Source organism: Drosophila nasuta, chromosome X, assembly GCF_023558535.2.
Source record: "Drosophila nasuta strain 15112-1781.00 chromosome X, ASM2355853v1, whole genome shotgun sequence".
Classification (NCBI taxonomy): Eukaryota; Metazoa; Arthropoda; class Insecta; order Diptera; family Drosophilidae; genus Drosophila; species Drosophila nasuta.
The window spans coordinates 24201444-24221188 of record NC_083459.1 but is presented as its reverse complement, the minus strand read 5'-3'; the positions used below and the strand labels follow the sequence as shown (position 1 = coordinate 24221188).

At 34.5% G+C, this 19745-nt stretch overlaps 1 protein-coding gene across 5 annotated transcripts in view; it reads right to left on the bottom strand.

Annotated features, from left to right (window-relative positions):
* The window catches only part of LOC132797049 (1-phosphatidylinositol 4,5-bisphosphate phosphodiesterase), a 76021-nt gene that overhangs the window by 16940 nt on the left and 39336 nt on the right, over nucleotides 1-19745 (bottom strand). For all 5 annotated transcript variants that reach the window (XM_060808480.1, XM_060808479.1, XM_060808481.1 and 2 more), the window contains 2 exons: nucleotides 10120-11040; nucleotides 9669-9728 (listed from right to left, as the gene is read on the bottom strand). In XM_060808480.1, the coding sequence (XP_060664463.1) occupies nucleotides 9669-9728; nucleotides 10120-10299 (240 nt within the window). In that variant the 5' untranslated portion in view covers nucleotides 10300-11040. The remainder of the gene's footprint in view (nucleotides 1-9668; nucleotides 9729-10119; nucleotides 11041-19745) is intronic.

Sequence of the window (19745 nt, the reverse complement as noted above, 5' to 3'; positions counted from 1 at the left end):
AATTTATAGGGTCTATTGTTTTGTATGTATTTAGCTTAGAATTCTAATTAGTAACAATGGATATTTAACGGAGAATACTAGTTATAAGAATTATAATTAGACTATTTGGTAAAGTAGAATATTTGTGTTGTTAAAATGCCAACAAAGTACTCTTGAGGAACTTGCTATCGAATGGCAGTTAAATTGTTATCGACTAGCAGCTTTAACTTTATCGCCACGAAGCGTGCTCTCAATTTTAATTTTACCGCAGATGCGAGAGTAATGTAAGAGAAGTAGAGAGAAAGATGCTGCAATTTGTTGCAAATAATTTCAATACTACACTGAAGAAAAAGAACAGGTTTTAAAGATAAGAATATCTTTATAATCTTAATATTCCATCTTAAGAGCTGAGTTCTTAAAATAAGAACATTTTAAGATCAAATTTATAAAACCAAGAACATTATTATGAAAAATGCTAAACTCTCAAAGCAAGACTAGTTTTGGGTTACAAAAATTTTCTAATTTATTGAAATTTCTATAACATTTTAATCTAGTTTTCAGTGTTTTTGTTCATAGATGAGTTAGTCGAGTTAAAGAGCGAATCATTCTTTATTGTAGTTTGATAGAAAGTTTAGTATTTTTTCATAATTAGAAGTGTTCACCAATATTTTCATGTTCTTCTTGGTAATAAGATCAAAATCTTGATTTCAGACACTTTTTTTTTTGCAGTGTAATGCCCGCAATTAGTGGGCGTGATTGAAGTGTTTGTTAATAGTCAATGCCAAAAGCAGTTTCAACAATCAAGAATCGCAGAAGAAGAAGAAGAAGAAGAAGAAGCAGCGGAATCGCCACTTTCCACTTTCCACTTGCAATTGAATATTGAATGGCAATCAAATCGAGTGCAATTTAACTATGTATGTGTGTGTGTGTGTGTGTGTGTGAGCTTAAGGAAACTATTGCATACTTTCGAGTGGTAAATAAGTCGACGAATAAATAAGCTGGCAAAGCGACGTCGACTGCCAGGCCAAACAACAAATTGAACTCAACAAAACGCTCTGCAAATGTACAAAATGCTTTTCTCTTTTTGCCTCCTCCTCATCCTCATGCTATTCTCCCTATTCTTATTCTTATTCTCATTCTTATTGTTGCTGTTGTTTGACGTACTTTGTCAGCAATGAAGCTTCGTGCATTATTGAAAAGCAGAAAGCAGCAGGCAACAACAACAACAACAACAACAACAACAACAACAACGACAGCGAAAATCACAACAAGAAACTGCAACGAAGCTCAAATTTTGCGTTTTCAATATTTGCTGGCACATTGCTACTAAATACCCTGTAATCCAAAAGCCAATACAAGCGGGTAGATTGACGTAAAATATGTAAAAAGTTGAGTTTATTCTTACGATAAAGCTATTCTATTTGTTGTGTGACTCATTTTAAATTGTGATTTTCTGGTACTATTTTTTACTACGGATTCTTCACCTACAAATATTCAACTTGTAAGCAATTCTTTTGTCGGTACTACGTTTTTTCCTTTAAAAATATTAAAGGTATTGCATGAATATTTAGTATGAGTAAGTTTATTTTTAGGTAAGTTTTTAATTAGGTAAATTAATCTAAAATTTCTTAAATACAACTAAAGATAAACTAATTAACATTCAATAGATTAAAAGTTCAATACAACCAGAAAAAAATGCGTTGGTCACACTTTGTTATGCGGCTCAAAACAAACATATTAAACTGTGATTTTCTGGTACTATTTTTTTTCTACGGCTACCTAACTTCACTTAAAAGAACAATTTAATTTTTAGACAATACTTTTGTAGGTATTACGTATTCCTTTAGAAGTTGGTCACATCTTTTAAGATCTTTCAAAACTATAAACCTATTGCAAGTGATTTTCGAATAACATAAGTAATTATTCTTAGCTTGAAAAAGTAATTTTGAAGTGAATTATTTGAACGCAACCGGGTAATATTAAAAAGACTTAAAATCTGATGCAACAGCAAACATGTAATTAGGTTGGTTACACTTTTTATGCGGCACAAACAAAAAGTGATTAATTGTTGTTGGTCACACTTTTAAAAAATAAAACGCCAAATTGCGAGAGCTTTAAAGTGAATAATTTAAATGGAAATTTCGCAACTTTGTCAAAAATATGAAGTAGCTGCAAAAAATGTGAATTGCATGGGTCACACTTAAAAAAATGCAATTAATTTAATAAAACTATTATTAAAAGCAAATGTGAATTGCGTTGGTCACACTATTTTACGCGACACAAATCAAAAATAATCAGCAAGTATTTAAGCGACACTTTCTTACTTGTTTTCAATTAAGTACATTAAATTTAAAACTGATTTTCGTGCACTTTCTTTTTCACAGGGTATCTTTAGGTTGTGCTTGGCCAGAGCTTCAGGCTCTGCTCTGCTCTGCTTCTTTGCCCATTTTCCTTATTTTTTTGGCTTTTGCTTTGCCAAACGAAGCAACTTTTAATGGTTCATTGTGCGACTGGCACTTACGAGTTTCCTTTGAGTGTATGCTTGAGTGTATGCGTGTGTGTGTGTGTGTGTGTGTGTGTATGTGTGCGAGTGCCTCTGTGTGCGTATGTGTGTGTGTTAGTAAGTTGGTGGTTGTGCGGCTCACTGATTTAATATTGATGACCAAACATTTCAAGTGCTGCCAGCGTACACACTCACACATACACACACACACACTCACACATACACACACACACTCACACATACACACACACAAACATACGCAGCGACACACAAAGATGTAAAAGTGTAGTCCTCAGTTTAACGCTTACGATGGCCAACTAAAAAGTTGCTCAAAATTGAATAAATTTGGCCAACAAAGTGCAGAACAAAAAAAGAAGAAGGCTTAGAAAATTCAGAACTCGAATATTTACAAAAATTTCAACTATTCATTTAAAAAGGTGAAAAATAATTGAAATGAACACCAAAGGCAATTGGCTTAAAATTTCAACTAAAGAAATAAATAAAAATTTAAAAAACGGCTAAAGCTAATTTGTGTTTTAAATAAACTCAAACGGAAGAGAGAATAGAAATGTATTTATAGAGAATTAAAGATTCTAACAAATAAAATATTGCACTTAAAATCAGGGGAACTTTTATTCAAAATTTTTGTAATAAATTTCTTTAGTCTGAACATGATTTATTTTCCGCTTGGAACCCAAAAATAGTAATCGATTATATTAATTAGAAGAATCTGATTATTATTGTATAGAAAATTCAAAATTAAGTTTGAATATTTACTTATACAACAAAAAAATGCATTCCAGCTAATATTCAAACAAATTTGATAATTAAAAATAAAATTAGATTCCAAAGAATTCAAAGCAAATAATGATTCAATATTTAATTGAATCCTCAAAATATTTTTTTTACTTTTAACAAACTTCCTTCCTTAATCTAAATTATTTTTAGTTCAGAAATTATTAGAAATATCATTGAAAAGTTTTTCCTTATCCTTACTTTACTCAATACTTTGAGTGCAGCCCTCGTTAATATGCAAGTGCAAACGATTCAAATGTGCAAGAGTCTCAATTGTATATATTCGCATATAGTTTAGGTTTCTATAAATGTGTATTTAGGTGGATGTGTGCACATACTTATATGAGTGCCTGTCACACACACACATACAGAAAAGGAAAACTTTTGCATTTTCTATTCTATTTGGTTAGCGCAAAGTCTTCACACAGTTTGTTTTCTGTTCTCTGTTCAGTTCTCAGTTTTCAGTTCTCTTCTCTATAGTTTTGTTTTGTTTAGTTATTTTTTGATTTTTTTTGCTGTGGTCAAATTTGAAAAGTTTTGCATGCTTTCAATAGCACTCGTCAAAGGAGTTGAACGAACATTATATCGCATCCTATCGTATATAAATATTTTGCCCCTCTTTTTGTTTGGTTATTTTTCTCAGTTTTCTGTGTTGCTTCCTCATTTCCTTTTCCCTTGTGGCCATTATACAAATTTCATGCGGATGCCGTTGGCTCACAGTTTTTCCAGTCTCTTTCCTTTTTGTATTTTTCTTTTTTTTCGCATTTTCTCATTGGCATTTATTTTGCATTTTAATTGAATTTATTTGGCAGCTGACATGAATCCGGCTTGGCCAGAAAGTGTTTTCTTCTTGTTCTTCTCTTTTTTGTTTGTGATGTAAATGGAAAGAAAAGAACACGAGAGGAAGGAAAGGAAAAGAGAAAAGGCTTGCAGGTTTCCAGCTGGAAAGCAGCAGCTTTAAGCAGCCACAAAATTGTAATCGACTTGAAGCGAACAGCAACAACAACAGAATCTTTTCCTTCGCCATTCAGTTTGTGGTACATTTTGTGGCACACACTTGCACTCCTGCCACACACACACACACACACACATACTCCTACACACACACGTGTGTGGCACATAAATGTGCATCGAGAATTGCAAATCTTTGACACTTTTCAATTTGCAAGTGCAACGAAGCGCAGCCTTCACTTACATTTTTACATGCACTCAGAGAAACGAACACATAAATAAATGGTATTTATTAAATACTGAAAAAATGTCATGCAATATTCGACTTAATACAAAAGGTTGAAGTTTTAAATCAGGGGTGCTCAAATTCGTCTTATGGCAGTGCGTCTACTAACACAGACACAAGAAAACGTGTACATATGTAGCGGCGCTTTTGTGTTGAGGCGCAGCTGTGCACTGAGAGAAATTACGATTGTATTTTGTGTTTACATCCAGAACTACGAAGCATATTACGCATTTTAATAAATCAAAAGCCAACGCAGACAGAAAAATAAGTTCCAGTGCATGTGTTCGAGGAAAAAACAAAAACAAAATACATTGCGGTCAGCGAAGCGTGACGACGGAAAGAGATGTAAAGGAGAAACAAGCAAAATTGTTTTTGTTTCGCATGCAAATCGAAGCCCATATGCACGGTGCTTATGGGCGCACTACCCATAAGCACAGGCCATCTACAAAAACAAAAGTGCACTCAGTGTATAGGCGTTGAGCACCCCTGTTTTAAATGAAGAAACTGATTGACGTTGACAGAATGCACAGCAAAAGAGTCTTTAAAATAGGACAAGTGAGGAATAAAAGGACAACAATTCGATATTACCATTTAAATATACCAAATTACCAATATACTAAATAAAATACAGAAATAGTGAATGTGCGCGTTATTAATGTACCCACAAAATACTGAAATATACCAAAACGTATATCAAGCTGGTAATAACTCGTGAACTAACTTTGCTATAGAAAAGAGGAAGTGAAAGTGGGTATAATTAATATACCAAAGAATACTGGAATATACCAAGGGCGAGATTAATATATCAAAACATAATACTGAAATATACCGAAATGCTAAGCTGGCAATGCTCTATCTTTGGTATAGAAAATAGGCAATGAAAGTTTGTTAATTATATACCAAAAAAAATACTGAAATATACAATAAGTAGTGACAGTAGTGTAAACGGAGAGAAAGTGACCGCGATAAATATACCTGAAAAATACTAAAATACAGCGAAATATGAATCTGTGAATTTTATAATCTAACTTTGCAATAGAAAAGAGGGAGGGAAAGTAGGCCATTAATATACAAATTAATTGGCAAATTAATAAGTTGACTTTTCAATAGATAATAGGCAAAAAAGTGGGTTCATTAATATACTAAAGAAAATACTGAAGTATGCCAAAATGAAATATACAAAAAATACTAAAGTATACCAAATTACCGAGCTAACTTGTGTAAAAACTAACTAGTGTAAAAAGAAGAGAAAATGGGAAAGTGAATAATATACCAAAAAAAATACTGAAACACACAAAAAATATTAAAAAATGACAAATTCATGCGCTAATTTTGCTATGTTATACAAAAGTAGGAGGATCAATAAAATACCAAAAAAAAAATACTGAAACATATCGAAACATTAAGCTAAATTTGTTGGAAGAAGTGAAAGCGGACGCAATTTGCATCATTTTTGTTTGCAGTGTACCCATAAAATAGTGTCGCCTGCAACTGTGTGTGTGTGGGTGGATGCGTGTGCGTGTGTGTGTGTGTGTGTGTATGTGCGTGTGTGTGTTTGTCAGTTAATGTGTCAATGTGTCACTATGACTCTCAATTGTTTAGGCGAGCATCGTCAGTCGCTTCAGTTCACTCTCCTCTGCCTCTTCGGTTCGTGTTTTTTGCGAGCATGGAACGCATTTGTCTATGGCGCTGGATTTATTGGCTACGGGGACTGCCACGCCCACCACGCCCATGGGCCCATGCGCCCACTGGCCATCATGACACACAACAGTTAGCTCACAGTTGAAAGCACATTGCTGTTGCTGCTGTTGCTGATGTTGTGGCATCTTCTAAATGCAATTTATGGGCTGCACTCCGCGCCCATATTTGTCAAGCATTGGCAGCACTGTCGCCTCTCTCACTGTCTCTCTCTCTCTCTCTTCCCCTTCTCATTGTGCTTGGTGTATTTATGGCCAGAGGACATCGAGTGAGTGGGACTTTGCACCTAATTGAGATTTGCTGCTTGCTGTGACACACATTTTAATTGTGTCAGCACCTGGTCACGCCTACAGCCACGCCCACGCCCACTCCACTCTGTGGTCGACTGCACACAATGAGTGCATCCGCCTATCGATATCCGAGCTATCGGGTGACAAGCACAGGATGTGGGTTAATGCACATCAATGTGACACGTTGTCGTCGTCGTTGTTGTTGTCGTTGTTGTCGCTGCTGTTGCTGTCACATTGCAAATGGCAGTCAGGACAGGCAGGACAGCCAGGACAACAGGACGTCAGTGGGTTGAGCTTTCGAGTCGAGTGTCCGCTGTGGACAAATTGCAAGTTCCGCTGATGACTTGCAGTGAACCAAAGTGCGCCACGCAAAACAGCTGAGCAACAACTTTGGCAAAAGCAAACAAGTAAGAAAGTTAGAGTCGAGTGTGCTCGATTGTCAGATACCCGCTACCCATTTTGAATAAATGCACTACCAGATTGTCAGCCAAAGCAACTAAGGCCCTTAGTTTCTTTAATAACTTCGACAATTTTTATCTGATCGCAGACAAATTTTGAGGAATTACAATTACTATAGTTATTATTGATGTGTATATACCAAAATTAGTATTTGATTTTTTTGATTTGCGGGGTCGTAAGTGGGCGTGGAAATAATTTCAAACAAACTTGATCTGCGCGCAAACATAAGAAATGCTGTCGAAAAAAAATTATAGGTCTATCTCTTATAGTCTCTGAGATCGAGTGTTTCATATGGACAGACAGACAGACACACAGACGGACAGACGGACATGGCTAGATTGTCTCGGCTATTGATGCTGATGAAGAATTTATATACTTTATAGGGTCGGAGATGCCTCCATCTACCTGTTATATACATTTCCTGCTGGCACAAAGTTATAATACCCTTCTACCCTATGGGTAGCGTGTATGAAATTACTTTTCGCTCCATGCGCGGGCGTGGCAAATAGTTTATGCACGACATGGAGAAGAAGAATACAAAGAACAAGAAGATGAAGAAGAAAACGAAGAAGAAGAAAAAGAAGAGGGAGTGCAGCCCACCCACAACTTGTTCACAACTTTCAATCTCTTAATCGAGCCAAGTGTTTAACTTGCGTGGCAAGATAGTAAAATGTCAGCCAAGTAGGTTAATTGAGAGCAACTAGACATGTTGCTTGGTAGTTCATTTTGATGAAGTAGTTCACAAGTTCAGCTTGAACTGAATGAACTAGTTGTTCCTATAGTTCATTTAGCAGCTCAGCTTGAACAAAACGAACTATTCATTCCAAAAGCTTGCTTAAAAGTTCAAATTGAACTGAAGTTCATTTAGTCACTGAACAAACTACTCGTATCGATAGTTAATTTAGAAGTTAAATTTGAACTGATTGAACTCTACACTCCTATAGTTCATTTGGTAGTTCAGTAGTTTCATTTAAGCTGAAGTTCATTTAGTAGTTCAGTTGTTTAAACTAAAACATCTAAAACATACCTACTGCATTTATAAGTTCACTAGTTCAGTTTGAAGTGAACGAACTATTCATTCCTATAGTTTATTTAGTAGTTCAGTTTGAACTGAAGCTCATTTGGTAGCTGAACAAACTACACCTATCTGTAGTTCATTTAGTACTTCAATTTGAACTGATCACTCCTATAGTTTATTTAGTAGTTTAATTTGTACTCAAGTTCGTTAACTGGTTCATTTTAAACAGGAGTTAATAATTCAATTTGAACTGAAGTCCATTTAGTAGTTTAGTTTCAGTTGCTTGAACTGAATGAACTGTAGTTAATTTAGTTGGTTGAAATAAACTATAGTTAATTTAGTTGGTTGAGTTCGACGAGTTACATTCATGTCCGTTTAGCTCGTTTAGACCAATTCCAGTTCATTTAGTTCGTTGCTGTGCCGTTATTGTTCATTCTAAACAGAGTCTCAATTTTATGTTAACGTTCTTGACTTATTAAAAAGTGAATTAAAATGCGAATGGTACTAAAACGAAGTAAGCAAATAAACGAATAAAAGAAGCTACTATAAAGATCTAGTTCATTTGCGCGTAAAGTACTTGATCGAACTAGTTCATTAAGATGCGACACAACTGCTTCGATGTGTTATTTCTATTTTTACTCTGACTTTGACTTCGACTTCAATGTGTAATGCAGCTTCTTTAGTTCTTCCCTTCAAGTGAGTGGGAAGTGCATTAAGTGCAGCATTTTTATATTCTCTCTACAGTTTAGTGCAGCAAGTTTAAAGACGCCTTCCATATTTGCATTTCTTAAAAGGTTTCAGTATCGTTAACAATCTTACACTTGCAGTTTACTACTTATAAATTCTGCTAACAGCATTGTTTTCTTTATTGTTAATGGTATTGTAATGTTGCCCAAATATAGCACGATAATGACATTCATACCAATCTTTTGCAGAAAAACATATGCAATCACCTATTTTTGGTTATGCAATTAAACGAATGTGTTAACAGCATTGTTATTGCTTACCGAATACAGCTTTTAGTATGTTTTAGTTATTTGAAGTATTGTTTTAGTAAATGAACAGAAAGAAACTACAAAATACTTCAAATATTCCAAAATTAAATATAACAACAATATAAAAATATACTAATATCAGTAGTTTGGTATATTTGAAGTATTTTTAGTAGAACAGAAACTAAGAAATACTTAAAATATGCAATATTTTTTTAGTAAACATCATCAAATATATCAAAATAACATACCGAGAAAAACAAAAACATACTAAAAGCTGCATTTAGTATAAAAATATACCATATATAGCAAACTATACAATACCAAAATAATAATGGAAAAACATACTATGTATATTATTTTGGTATATTTGAAGATTTTTTTTACTTTTCTTGTTCTTGTACTAAAAAAAAAAATACTTCAAATTTTAAAAAAAATTTACTAAAAACTGTATTCGGTATAAAAATATACCGTAGATAGCATACTATACCACGCTGTCAAGGAAAGTCATGACATGATAAAATTATATCTCAAATAATTTCTAAATTTTTTCTTTATTTAAAGTGATTCATTATATATTTCTCCTTATGTTTTCAATGACTAAATAATTGTATTATCTCTCAGTATTGGCCATTATTTTAGCACTCGGTAATATTGTGTATAATTTTAAATTTATATTAAATTGTTATGTACTCACCCTTGGAGTGCCTCCTGCTCGAATATCGCTCACTTGACACAGTTCGATGACATCGCCATCCTGTATGTGAATCAATAAAAAGAAAGAAGTGTCAATACATTTATAATTTGTTAAAACTGTAGATAATTTTGTAAAATTTAAATAATTTGTTGAGATTAAAAAGAAAATGTTAAATGTATCTTTAAAGACTTTTTCCTATACAAATTTAGTGTCTTAATTAGTAAATAAGATTGAAAAAAAGATTGTCAAATATTATATTTTTGTAAATTTTCCTTTCTTCTAATAATCGTTTAGAATGTTTTTTTTTTAGTTTTTAAATCAGTCTGTTCAAATTAACCTATAATTGTTATTCTTCTCTTTTTTCGTTAACATCTTCATTTTGAGAAATGTATTTTAATTTTCTTCTAATAAAGTGTTTTTATGTTCGATAATAAGAGTGCTCTTTACTTACCCGTCCCTCGCTCTTCCAGTAGAGAAAGAATCCATACTCGTCGACCTTGAAGAGGGCGTCGCGCTCAAAGTCATTCTCTTTGGTTTCCTTTTCGTTCTCGAACCAGCGATCGAAGGTGGCGCCCGTGGTCAATTCCGGCGGAACCGGAATGATCCAATCGAATTCGTACTTCTTGGTCATTATTTACAATGTTTGCAATCGCAATCGCAATCGCTATATCTATATATCTATGTTAATGTCTATGTCTATGTTTATGTGTGTGTGTCGGTGTTTGTGTTTGTGTTGGTGTAACTATCGTATTCGCTATAGCATAACATATATATTTATGTAGACTAGACGCTATTTCCTACTATATATATTTCATATGTAATACGTTATTCGTAATTTGGTGTTTTGCTTTTTGTTTTGTTTTCTTTGCAGAGAGATAAATTGGTGTTATCGTTTTGCAGTTTAAAGTTATCGATTCGATATCGATACCGATCGATGTTTATTGCTCTGTTGACTCTTGTTGTTCTTGTTCTTTTTCTTGTTGTTGATTTGTTTGGCTCGTTAATTGGCTTGAATGCGCTTCAATTTGGCAACACAGACACATTTTCTGGGTCAACTCACGCACGCACACGAATCGATAGTATTGCCGATAGTATATTTACACATTTACCGTTATCGCTGATCACATCGTGTTCTTACTGAAAGTTTCACTAAAAGCATTTTTCTTTTTCATTTACTGCTTTTCTTCTTTTTTTTTTTGGTATTTTTTTTGTTTTTGATTTAATTTAATTTTTAGTTTAAGTTTAGGTTTTAGCTTAGTTTTCGGTTTTTGGTTTCTATGTTGGTGTTAGACTTTAAGATTTAGTTTTCTATAAGCGTATTTAATTTGGTGTTGTTGTTGTTGTTCTTCTTCTTGTGGTTCAAATTGTTAAACTGCAAAAGAAGAGAAATACAATAATTTAAAAGCTGAACATTTTGAATGAGCTTAATTTTGAACTTGGGTCTTATATTAAATTAAATTATTTATTAATTATTATATTAAATATTCTTTCAATCAAAATGTGTTTTTTTTACATTAAGATTTTCAAGTTCTTGACGTACTTTTTAGACCAAAATTCTTAGTATTAAGACAAAAATCTTGATTTTAGAACTTTTTGATTTTATGAGGAACTCTCTTAAAATTCTCAAAAGTTTTAAAATTTCTGTGCTTAAATAAAGCTTTTAAAACATATTTGTAATCTGATCAGAATTCAGTGTTAATTTAAAATCCATAATTTTGGATTAAAGAAATGTCGTGTTCCTTTTGATAAAGGTGGGAAAGAATACATAAATTCTTGATTGATTTAAGTTTTTAAATTTGTAGAACGAAAAGTGTTAAACTATTTTCTCTGAGTGTACGATACAAATGCTTTTGTCTCCCCTCCTGACTGACTTTTGCAACTCGAGTTGTAATTGCAAGCGGTGGCTTCCATTTTCGTCCCGTAGGAAACTGGAAACAAAAGCCTGATTAAAGTTCCCCCCAAACTAATTAAGTGTGTTGTGCATAAAGTTGTGAGTTAAATTTACAAACTTTATGCGGAAAAATAATGCTAATTAATTTGAATTACAATGCAATATGAACTCGAATTGAAGATTAATTTCCTCGACTGTCATTTCCGGTAATCCAAGCCAAGTTGTGTTGCAGCAAGAATAATAATAATGATAATAATAATCATTGCATATTGCTTGAGGCTTCTCTTCGTGCATGGATACTAATCACATTAGTTGGCAGCGAGACATTGGAGACAGTCTTGGGGGTGTGGAGAGGGGAGAGAGAGAGAAGGGAGGGGAGGGGAACGCACCTGACATTCATAACGATGCAAGCCGGTGGCCAAGAACCAAGAGCCAAGAGCAGCATCCTCATTGCGTATTATATTTCGAGTAACTACAGCTGAGGCCATCAAAAGCACACGCACACAAAGAAGGCACACACACACACACGCATATGCTCACACACACATATACACGCACACACTCATACACGCACACACATCACAGCGTCTGCTTCTTTCCCTTTTGTTGTGTCCTTTTTCTATTCACTCGTCTTTGCTATTTGTATTTCTAGCCATGGGAACCTTGTCTCTGTCTTTCCTCCTCTCTCCCTCTCACTCTCCCTTTCCCTCTTTTTCTCCCCCTCTGCTTTCCTTCACGTTGTGTGTCTTTGTTTTCCTTTAAATTTGAGAGCCAATCAAGAGAATTAAAAGCATTTTTCACTGTTATTTCAGCTACATTTATGTGTAGTTAAAGCATGTGGAAAACGTTTACTTATTGCTGCATCCTCGAAGAAGCTTCTTTCTCCCTTTTGTGCGAGGGAAATGTAAACAAACGTTTGCGAAGACAAATGACAGCGAAATTTCCATTGAAACACATTACACAGCTTACATTAAGTTATATAAGAAAGTTACAATCATTTAAGAATGCAATCAGAAAAGCGAAATGAGTACAAAAATAACTCAAGTATTACAGACAGTGAAACGTTTACGAATTCATAAACAAATATGATAACGAAAGCTGAAATTGAGATTGCTAAGCAATCTGGAAAGTGTTGCAGCCAGTAAAACGTTTACGAATGCTCTAACAAAGTGATAAGTAAATGCGATTCTTTTTGTGAAATGGGGAAATTGATGTAGCTAATATAATAAAAGCACAAAAGAAGTGAATGCTTAGCAACTTGAAAAGTGTTGCAGCCAGTGAAACATTAACGAATAATGTGTAAAGCTGCAACTATCTATAAACTAAACTTTGCAATTGCTTTTGACAAAGAAGAATTGAAAAAGAAAGTACAATAAAAGTACAAAAAATGTGAAAGCTTGGCAGCCAGTGAAACGTTTACGAATGCAACTGGAGCATCCAAAGCTGGTTAGTTAGCTTTCACAAGAGAACTATAAAATTTATACGTTTGCTTGTTAACAAAAGGGCAATTGAAAATAAAAAGTGCAAAAAAAGTGAGTACTTAACGATTTAGAAAGTGCTGAGGCCAGTGAAACGTTTGCGAATGCTCTACAATGACGAAATTAAAGCATCTAAAGTTGGTTAGATGGCTTATGAGGAGAATTGATAAAACAATTACAATCGAAGTGGAGAAAATACGGACGCTTAATAATTTGGAAAGTGTTGTTGCAGCCAGTGAAACGTTTACGAATACCATGTGGGATTGCAACTATGAAATTTGAAGTGAAGCGATTATGATGGAACATGAAAAAAAGAATAATACATTGTATGTATTTTAAACCCAACTTAATGGTGATTAATTAAAGACTAAATGTTGCACATTAAACGTTTACGAAGTTAAGCACAAAAGAGAAACGAGAGAGAACGTTGCTTGGCTTGTTATTTTATGCAAGTTAAATTACATTTTTATATAGATAGATTCTGCTGACGAGGTCGCTGTACAAAAGTGAAAAGGGAGAGAGAAGGATGAGAGAGAGAGAGAGAGAGAGAGAGAGAGAGAGAGAAAAAAGCTGCACTTGGGCATGCACTGCGATTTGGATTGCACTGAAGTGCACAGTGAAGTCTTGGCAAAGCAAAAAAAAGTTAGAGAAAACACATAAAAACGAGCAATAATAATAAATAAAAAAAAAAACACCACAAACACACACAACAACAAGAGCAAAAGGAATTACAACAACTATTGGGAGTGGAAATTTGCTGTTCATGTCCCAGAAGATTTTCAAATTTGTTTGACAGCCACTCGACGTGGTTTTCTTTTTTTGGTTTTTTGCGATGCAATTGTCACGACTGCTTTCTCTCTCTATCTTCCCCTCTCTCTCTACTGCCTGACTGACTGATTGCTTGTGTGAGTAATCTATATGTGTGTGTGTGTGTGTGTGTGCCGCTTTCACATGACTTCAAATTCAATGAGCTGCGAAATGTTCGCTCATTGTTAAAGTTGAAGCTCGTTAGCTGCGTCCAAACTCACTCAGAGGTAACAACAGCGCTTTCTCTGTATGTGTGTGTGTGTGTGTATGTGTGTATTGGTGTGTGTGTGTGTGCTGAACGGATATGATTTCCAAGCGTATGTCAAAATACTTTCACGCCCCGCGAACGCTTTATGAATTTACGCTTTTTGCGCTTTTGAACTTTTCGAAAACGAACAAAAAAAAAAACCGACGTACGTAAAGCAAAACACATCGCGACAACAACAACAACAACAATAACAAAAAGAAAAACAAATTTACCGCAATCAAGCCGAGTCACACATAAAGAGAATCAGAGACTTTTCTTCATTCTTTCAAACTTTTCGCAGCAGTTGAAAAAGCAAATACGTTCAAGTTTCAAGCAAGCAATATATAAAGTCATCAGTCGAAACATCGCTTCAAATTACTTTTGTTTGACAGCAACAAAAAAGCAAAGAAAGCCCAGCGCATTGAATGATATAGTATTATATATAGATTATTAGAACAATAACGAAATTGATTGATAAAAGTATAGTTTTAAAGTGAAAGCTATTCGATTTTTCTTTTCTAAATTCAACTTGCTTTCGCTTCCAGTGAAAAGGAATTTATTTACAGCAAATGTTTCGACATTTCAATTTTCATTTATTTTTAAAAATATTTCCTTGTTTAAAAAGTGATACGATAAAAAACCAAAAAAAAACTTTAAACATTTTCATTTCAGTTTTAGTATTTCACTCTATCTATAAAAGTAAAAAAAAAATTTTTTGAATTTTTGTATTTCATTTGAAAAACTTGAAACACTTTTTTGGTAGTTTTTGTGTTTTACTTTATATTAAATTAAAATTTTTTCAATCTTAAAAAACCATCTAAAAATAAGATTTTAGGTTGAAACAATCTTAAATCAGGATTTTTATGCTAAATTTACATTTCAAGATTAAAAACATCTTATTTTCAAATTAAGAGCTTTATGTAAGAATGTTTTATTCTAGACTTAAAAGAAGATTGCAAATTTTCATTTAAGTTTTTGCTGATCTTAAAAAAAAAAAAAATCTTGCTCTCAAAATTATTGAAATATTCAGTGAATACAAGTGAAAATTAAATTTAAAGAACATTGATAATTAGAAAGAAAAAAAACAGCTGTGCACTAATTATTATCAAACATGATTGCAAAATTATTGAATTACTCAGTGAAAGAATTTTCAATTAAATTATAAAAATTGGGAATTTTCTGTTTGTTTAAATTTTGGGAAAAAGCGTGCTGTGTGCAACTGCTCGTCCTCATAATTATAGGGTATTTCGTGTGCGTTGTTGCCAACTGTTTTTTTCCTCTCGCACTTTTTGTGGTTTTTTATATCGCCATTTGGCATAAAATGCAGATACAAAATCAAAGTGCCAGCGTGTTCGCACAGTTGCCAAGAGCCACGCCCCCTCTTCCCCATTCCTTAGAGATGGAGAGAGATAGAGAGAGAATGAGAGAGAGAGAGAGAGAGAGAAGGAGAGGTGAGCCTCAACGCCTCTGGGCACCTGTCTCAATATATTGGACTGCAGAAAAGTTTGGCGCGCAACTTGAAAGCTAAACACGGCAGCCAGGCATAACTTGCATAAACTTGCCCTCAAAGGACACCCACACACTCGCACATATACACACACATGGTCACACGCACGTACGCGCTGAAAGTATGCTACAAATATGCTCATTACGTGAGCGCCAAGTGCCAGACTCCACTTGCCACTTGCCTCCCTTTGCCTTCCTCTCACACACACATCGATACACACACACACACACACACACTCCCTCACACTCACATACGCACACTTTCACACACACACATCGATACACACTCGTTGATACAGCGACAATGCTTCAATTTATTATTGCATACTTTGCGGCCATATTTCAGCTATTCTCTGGCAAAAGGGGCGAGACACGGAGAGAGGGAGGGCTGAAGAGTAAGGGGAGTGGGAGGCAATATGCTCAGTCTTTGAAGTCGCATTTGGTTGCATAATTTAAAGACCGAGTGGCTAATTAAATGCACAGCACTGTTAAATGGAGTTCAACACAATTTGCAAGCAGTATTTTTCTCTTTTGCATCTCAAAAAAATTTATTTAATTTCATTAATCGATCAGTTAAGCTATCAAAAAAAAAAAATTGTTTATTGTAGCTTTATATTTAGAATAGTATTTTCTTAACAACTCTTTTAAAAACATAGAAAATAAGATAGATGCAAAATGACAGTATCAAATTTAAGTTTTTCTTTAGAATTTATAAATTTATTTGATTAACAAGTTTTTTATTTTTTTTTCTATTCTTTTTAAACTTTTCTATTCTTTTTTTTATTCTTTTCTATTCGTTTCTATCCTATCGAATCCAAAAAGTAAATAGAATAGATCTTAATATTTGCTCCATAAGAATAATAAAATAATAATAAAAGATATGCCAAGTACATTGTAAATCAATAAAAATTATTGATATAATACAAAAAATTATGTTTGCTAAGTTCAAAGATAGTAAAAATGATTACAAAAGAGTTGCCAAAAAATCGAAAAGGAAACTTTCGAAATAATTACAATCTTAGTTTGATTGTACAGATCCTTCACTTATTAGAAAAAAAAAAAAAATGGAGTTGGATTAAATACTTGTATTGTCACTTAACATAAATTTTGTACATTTAATAATTCAATAGTCAATTTATGTTTATCTTTTACTTTTTGAAAAGCATCTTTAGACATCTAGTTCACTAGAAATTAGTCTTGCTTTTAAGTAGTGGGAATTAGTCTATTTCTTCGTTTAGGATATCTGAAAGTCTTCGTCATAGAGCTGTTGATGCTTGCAGCTGATTATTATGGCTTATTCATGTTGCTGTTGCTGTTGTTGTTGCTGTTGTGGGCATTACTTAAGCTGCCAAATTGAATTTGCTTTGTGAGTATCTGTGAAATTGGCATTTCAATATTTGATGAGCTGCTCTGCTTAACCTCGCACAGGTAATAAAAGAGACTTTGCCACGACACGCAGCAGCAACAGCAGCAGCAGAAGAAAGGGACTGAAGGGGAGCTTCATTGACTGACTGACTGACTGATTGTCTGACTGCTTGACCTTGTTGCGAAGGCGAAACGAGTGCAAAACGAATTGAAATTTAGGCATTCAAAAGACGGTCAATCTGATAGTCAATCAATCAGTAGCCGAGTCGGTCAATCAGTCAATCAGTTGATGAGACTGCAGCGCGACTTTTTAGTGGAACAAAGCGAAATAAGTGCAAAACGAATTGAAACTGAGACGTTCATCAATGTAACAGCGCTGTCAAAAAGCGGTCAATCAGCTGGTCAATCAATCATCAGTCAAATCGGTCAATCAGTCAGTCACTCTGAGACCTGCAGCCTGGTTCTTAAATGGAACAAGGCGAAACAAGTGCAATACGAATTAAGATTGAGGCATTCATCAATGACAAATGGCCTTCAATCAGTTAGTCAATCAATCAGCACTCGAGTCGGTCAATCAGTCTGAGGCGTGCAGCGTGGCTTCTCAATCGAACAAGGACAAACGAGTGCAAATCGAATTGAAATTGGGAGGCGCTCAATCAGCTAGTCAATCAATCAGCAGCCGAATCGAATTGAATGATCAATCAGTCTGAGATGACACTCTGCGGCTTTTCAATCGAACTACGTCTGCCTACAACTGCTAATCAGCTTCGTCAATCAGCTGAGAGGTCAATCAGTCGACGCAGCGACGCATCAATCAAAGCTAGCAATACCGAATGGGACAACAAAAAAAGAGATGGAAAGAGAAAAACGCATGCTGAAGCTGCACTTGCGAAATGAACGCAGAAAATATGCCAAATGACTTATCAAGTTGCCAGTGCACATAAGGGTGGGTGTTGCCACACAATCTATCTCTCTCACTCTCTCTCCCTCTCTCTCGCTCTTCTGTTTTTTTCGTTCACTCCTTTGGCCGTGTCCATTGCGTTGCGTTGCGTTGCTGGCTGCTGCGCAAAATGTCAAAGTTCGCAAAATGATTGCATACTTTCTGGCTGGCGAATGAAATTTCTCATGAAATTAAAGTAAGCACACACACACACACACACACACTCGCGTACATTTGCACTCAGAGTGTGCTTTATTATTAAATTTGCAAACAACAACAAATGAAAGAAAGCAGCAGCGAAGCAGTAGAGAAAAGGCAGGCAGCAAGCTAACAACAACAACAAATAAATCAAATAAAAATATTAACAGCAAACGGCATCAGAGCTACCCCAAGAAATTTGCCGCAACGGCAACAGCTGCAAAAGTGTGCGAGTGTATTGGTATCTGTGTGTGTGTGTGTGTGTGTGTGTGTGTGCTTGCTGTACAATTTATTGCGCACACTTCTTGCTCGCCTTAATTTTTAGTCGATATCTTTATCAATTCGAACGAGTTTTGCGTATACTTAATATTGAGCAAGAAAAAAAACTATATAGTAGAGGTTAAATTGAAAGCTTAGCCTTTAATATAGCAGACAAGATTGAAGAATTTAGTATTTAACTCAAGTGCTTTTTTGATTTGCATTTGCGTTATAAATACTATAGTAAATGAATATACTGAAAATAAATATAATGTTATATTTGGTATATTAATATACTATTATATTCGAAATATATACATCAAAATATACCTGATTTCCAAAAAAAACGCAACTAAAGCAAATGCTATAATTTCCTGATTTGAGTTATCGTTAGAATACTACATAAAAATACTGAAAATATACCGAATTCTGTATTTTGTATATTGATATACTACATTTAAACGTACTACACATTTCACAATATGAAAAAATACTGAAATATACCAAAATATACTAAAGAGTGCAAAATATATCAGGTTGCCAGTCAAAAGCAATGAACGCAAATGCTATGTTCGGTATATGGATATACTACTATATTCAAAATATTTTACAGTGTGAAAAATACTGAAAACATACCGAATACTGTATTTGGTATATTGATATACATTGAAAATATATCATATTACAAAACAAAAACGGTTAAAACAAATGCTATATTTGGTATATTGAAATACTGCTACACTTAAAACATACTAAATATACCAAAAAAAGCAATTAAAGTTGGGAAGCTGTAAGCGGCATTATCGCTCAAGCAACCCACATTAATATACCGAAAGAATACTAAAATTGGCCAAAATCGAGGCTTAAAATAATCTACCAATAGCAAAATTGTGTTTAATTAGAGTTAAGAGCCAAGTCGAGGTGTAAGCCTGCATCCGTCTGCCCGTCCGTCCATCGTTATTCTTGGGATTATCTCAGAGCCTATAAGAACAAGATACTACAAATTGAAGCCGCCAATTAGCTATTGTCTTTCATGCGTCTCGCATTAACCACGATCGACATTTGCAGCACAGTTTGAGATTTGAGGTAGCCTCCCAAAACCAAGCCTGCATCCGTCTGCCTGTCCGTCCGTCATTCTTATTGGCATTATCTCGGAGACTATAAGAACAAGATACTAAAAATTGAAGCTGCCAATTAGCTATTGTCTTTCATGTGTCTTGCATTAACCACGATCGACATTTGCAGCACAGTTTGAGATTTGAGGCAGCCTCCCAAAACCAGTGCGCTGCTGTTTTTCAAGCAGATCCCATGCCTGGTGACTGCTGACTGTTGGCTGGTGGCCTGTTGGCCTGGCCTCATTTCCTGTCTGTTCTCAGTTGCCTTAACA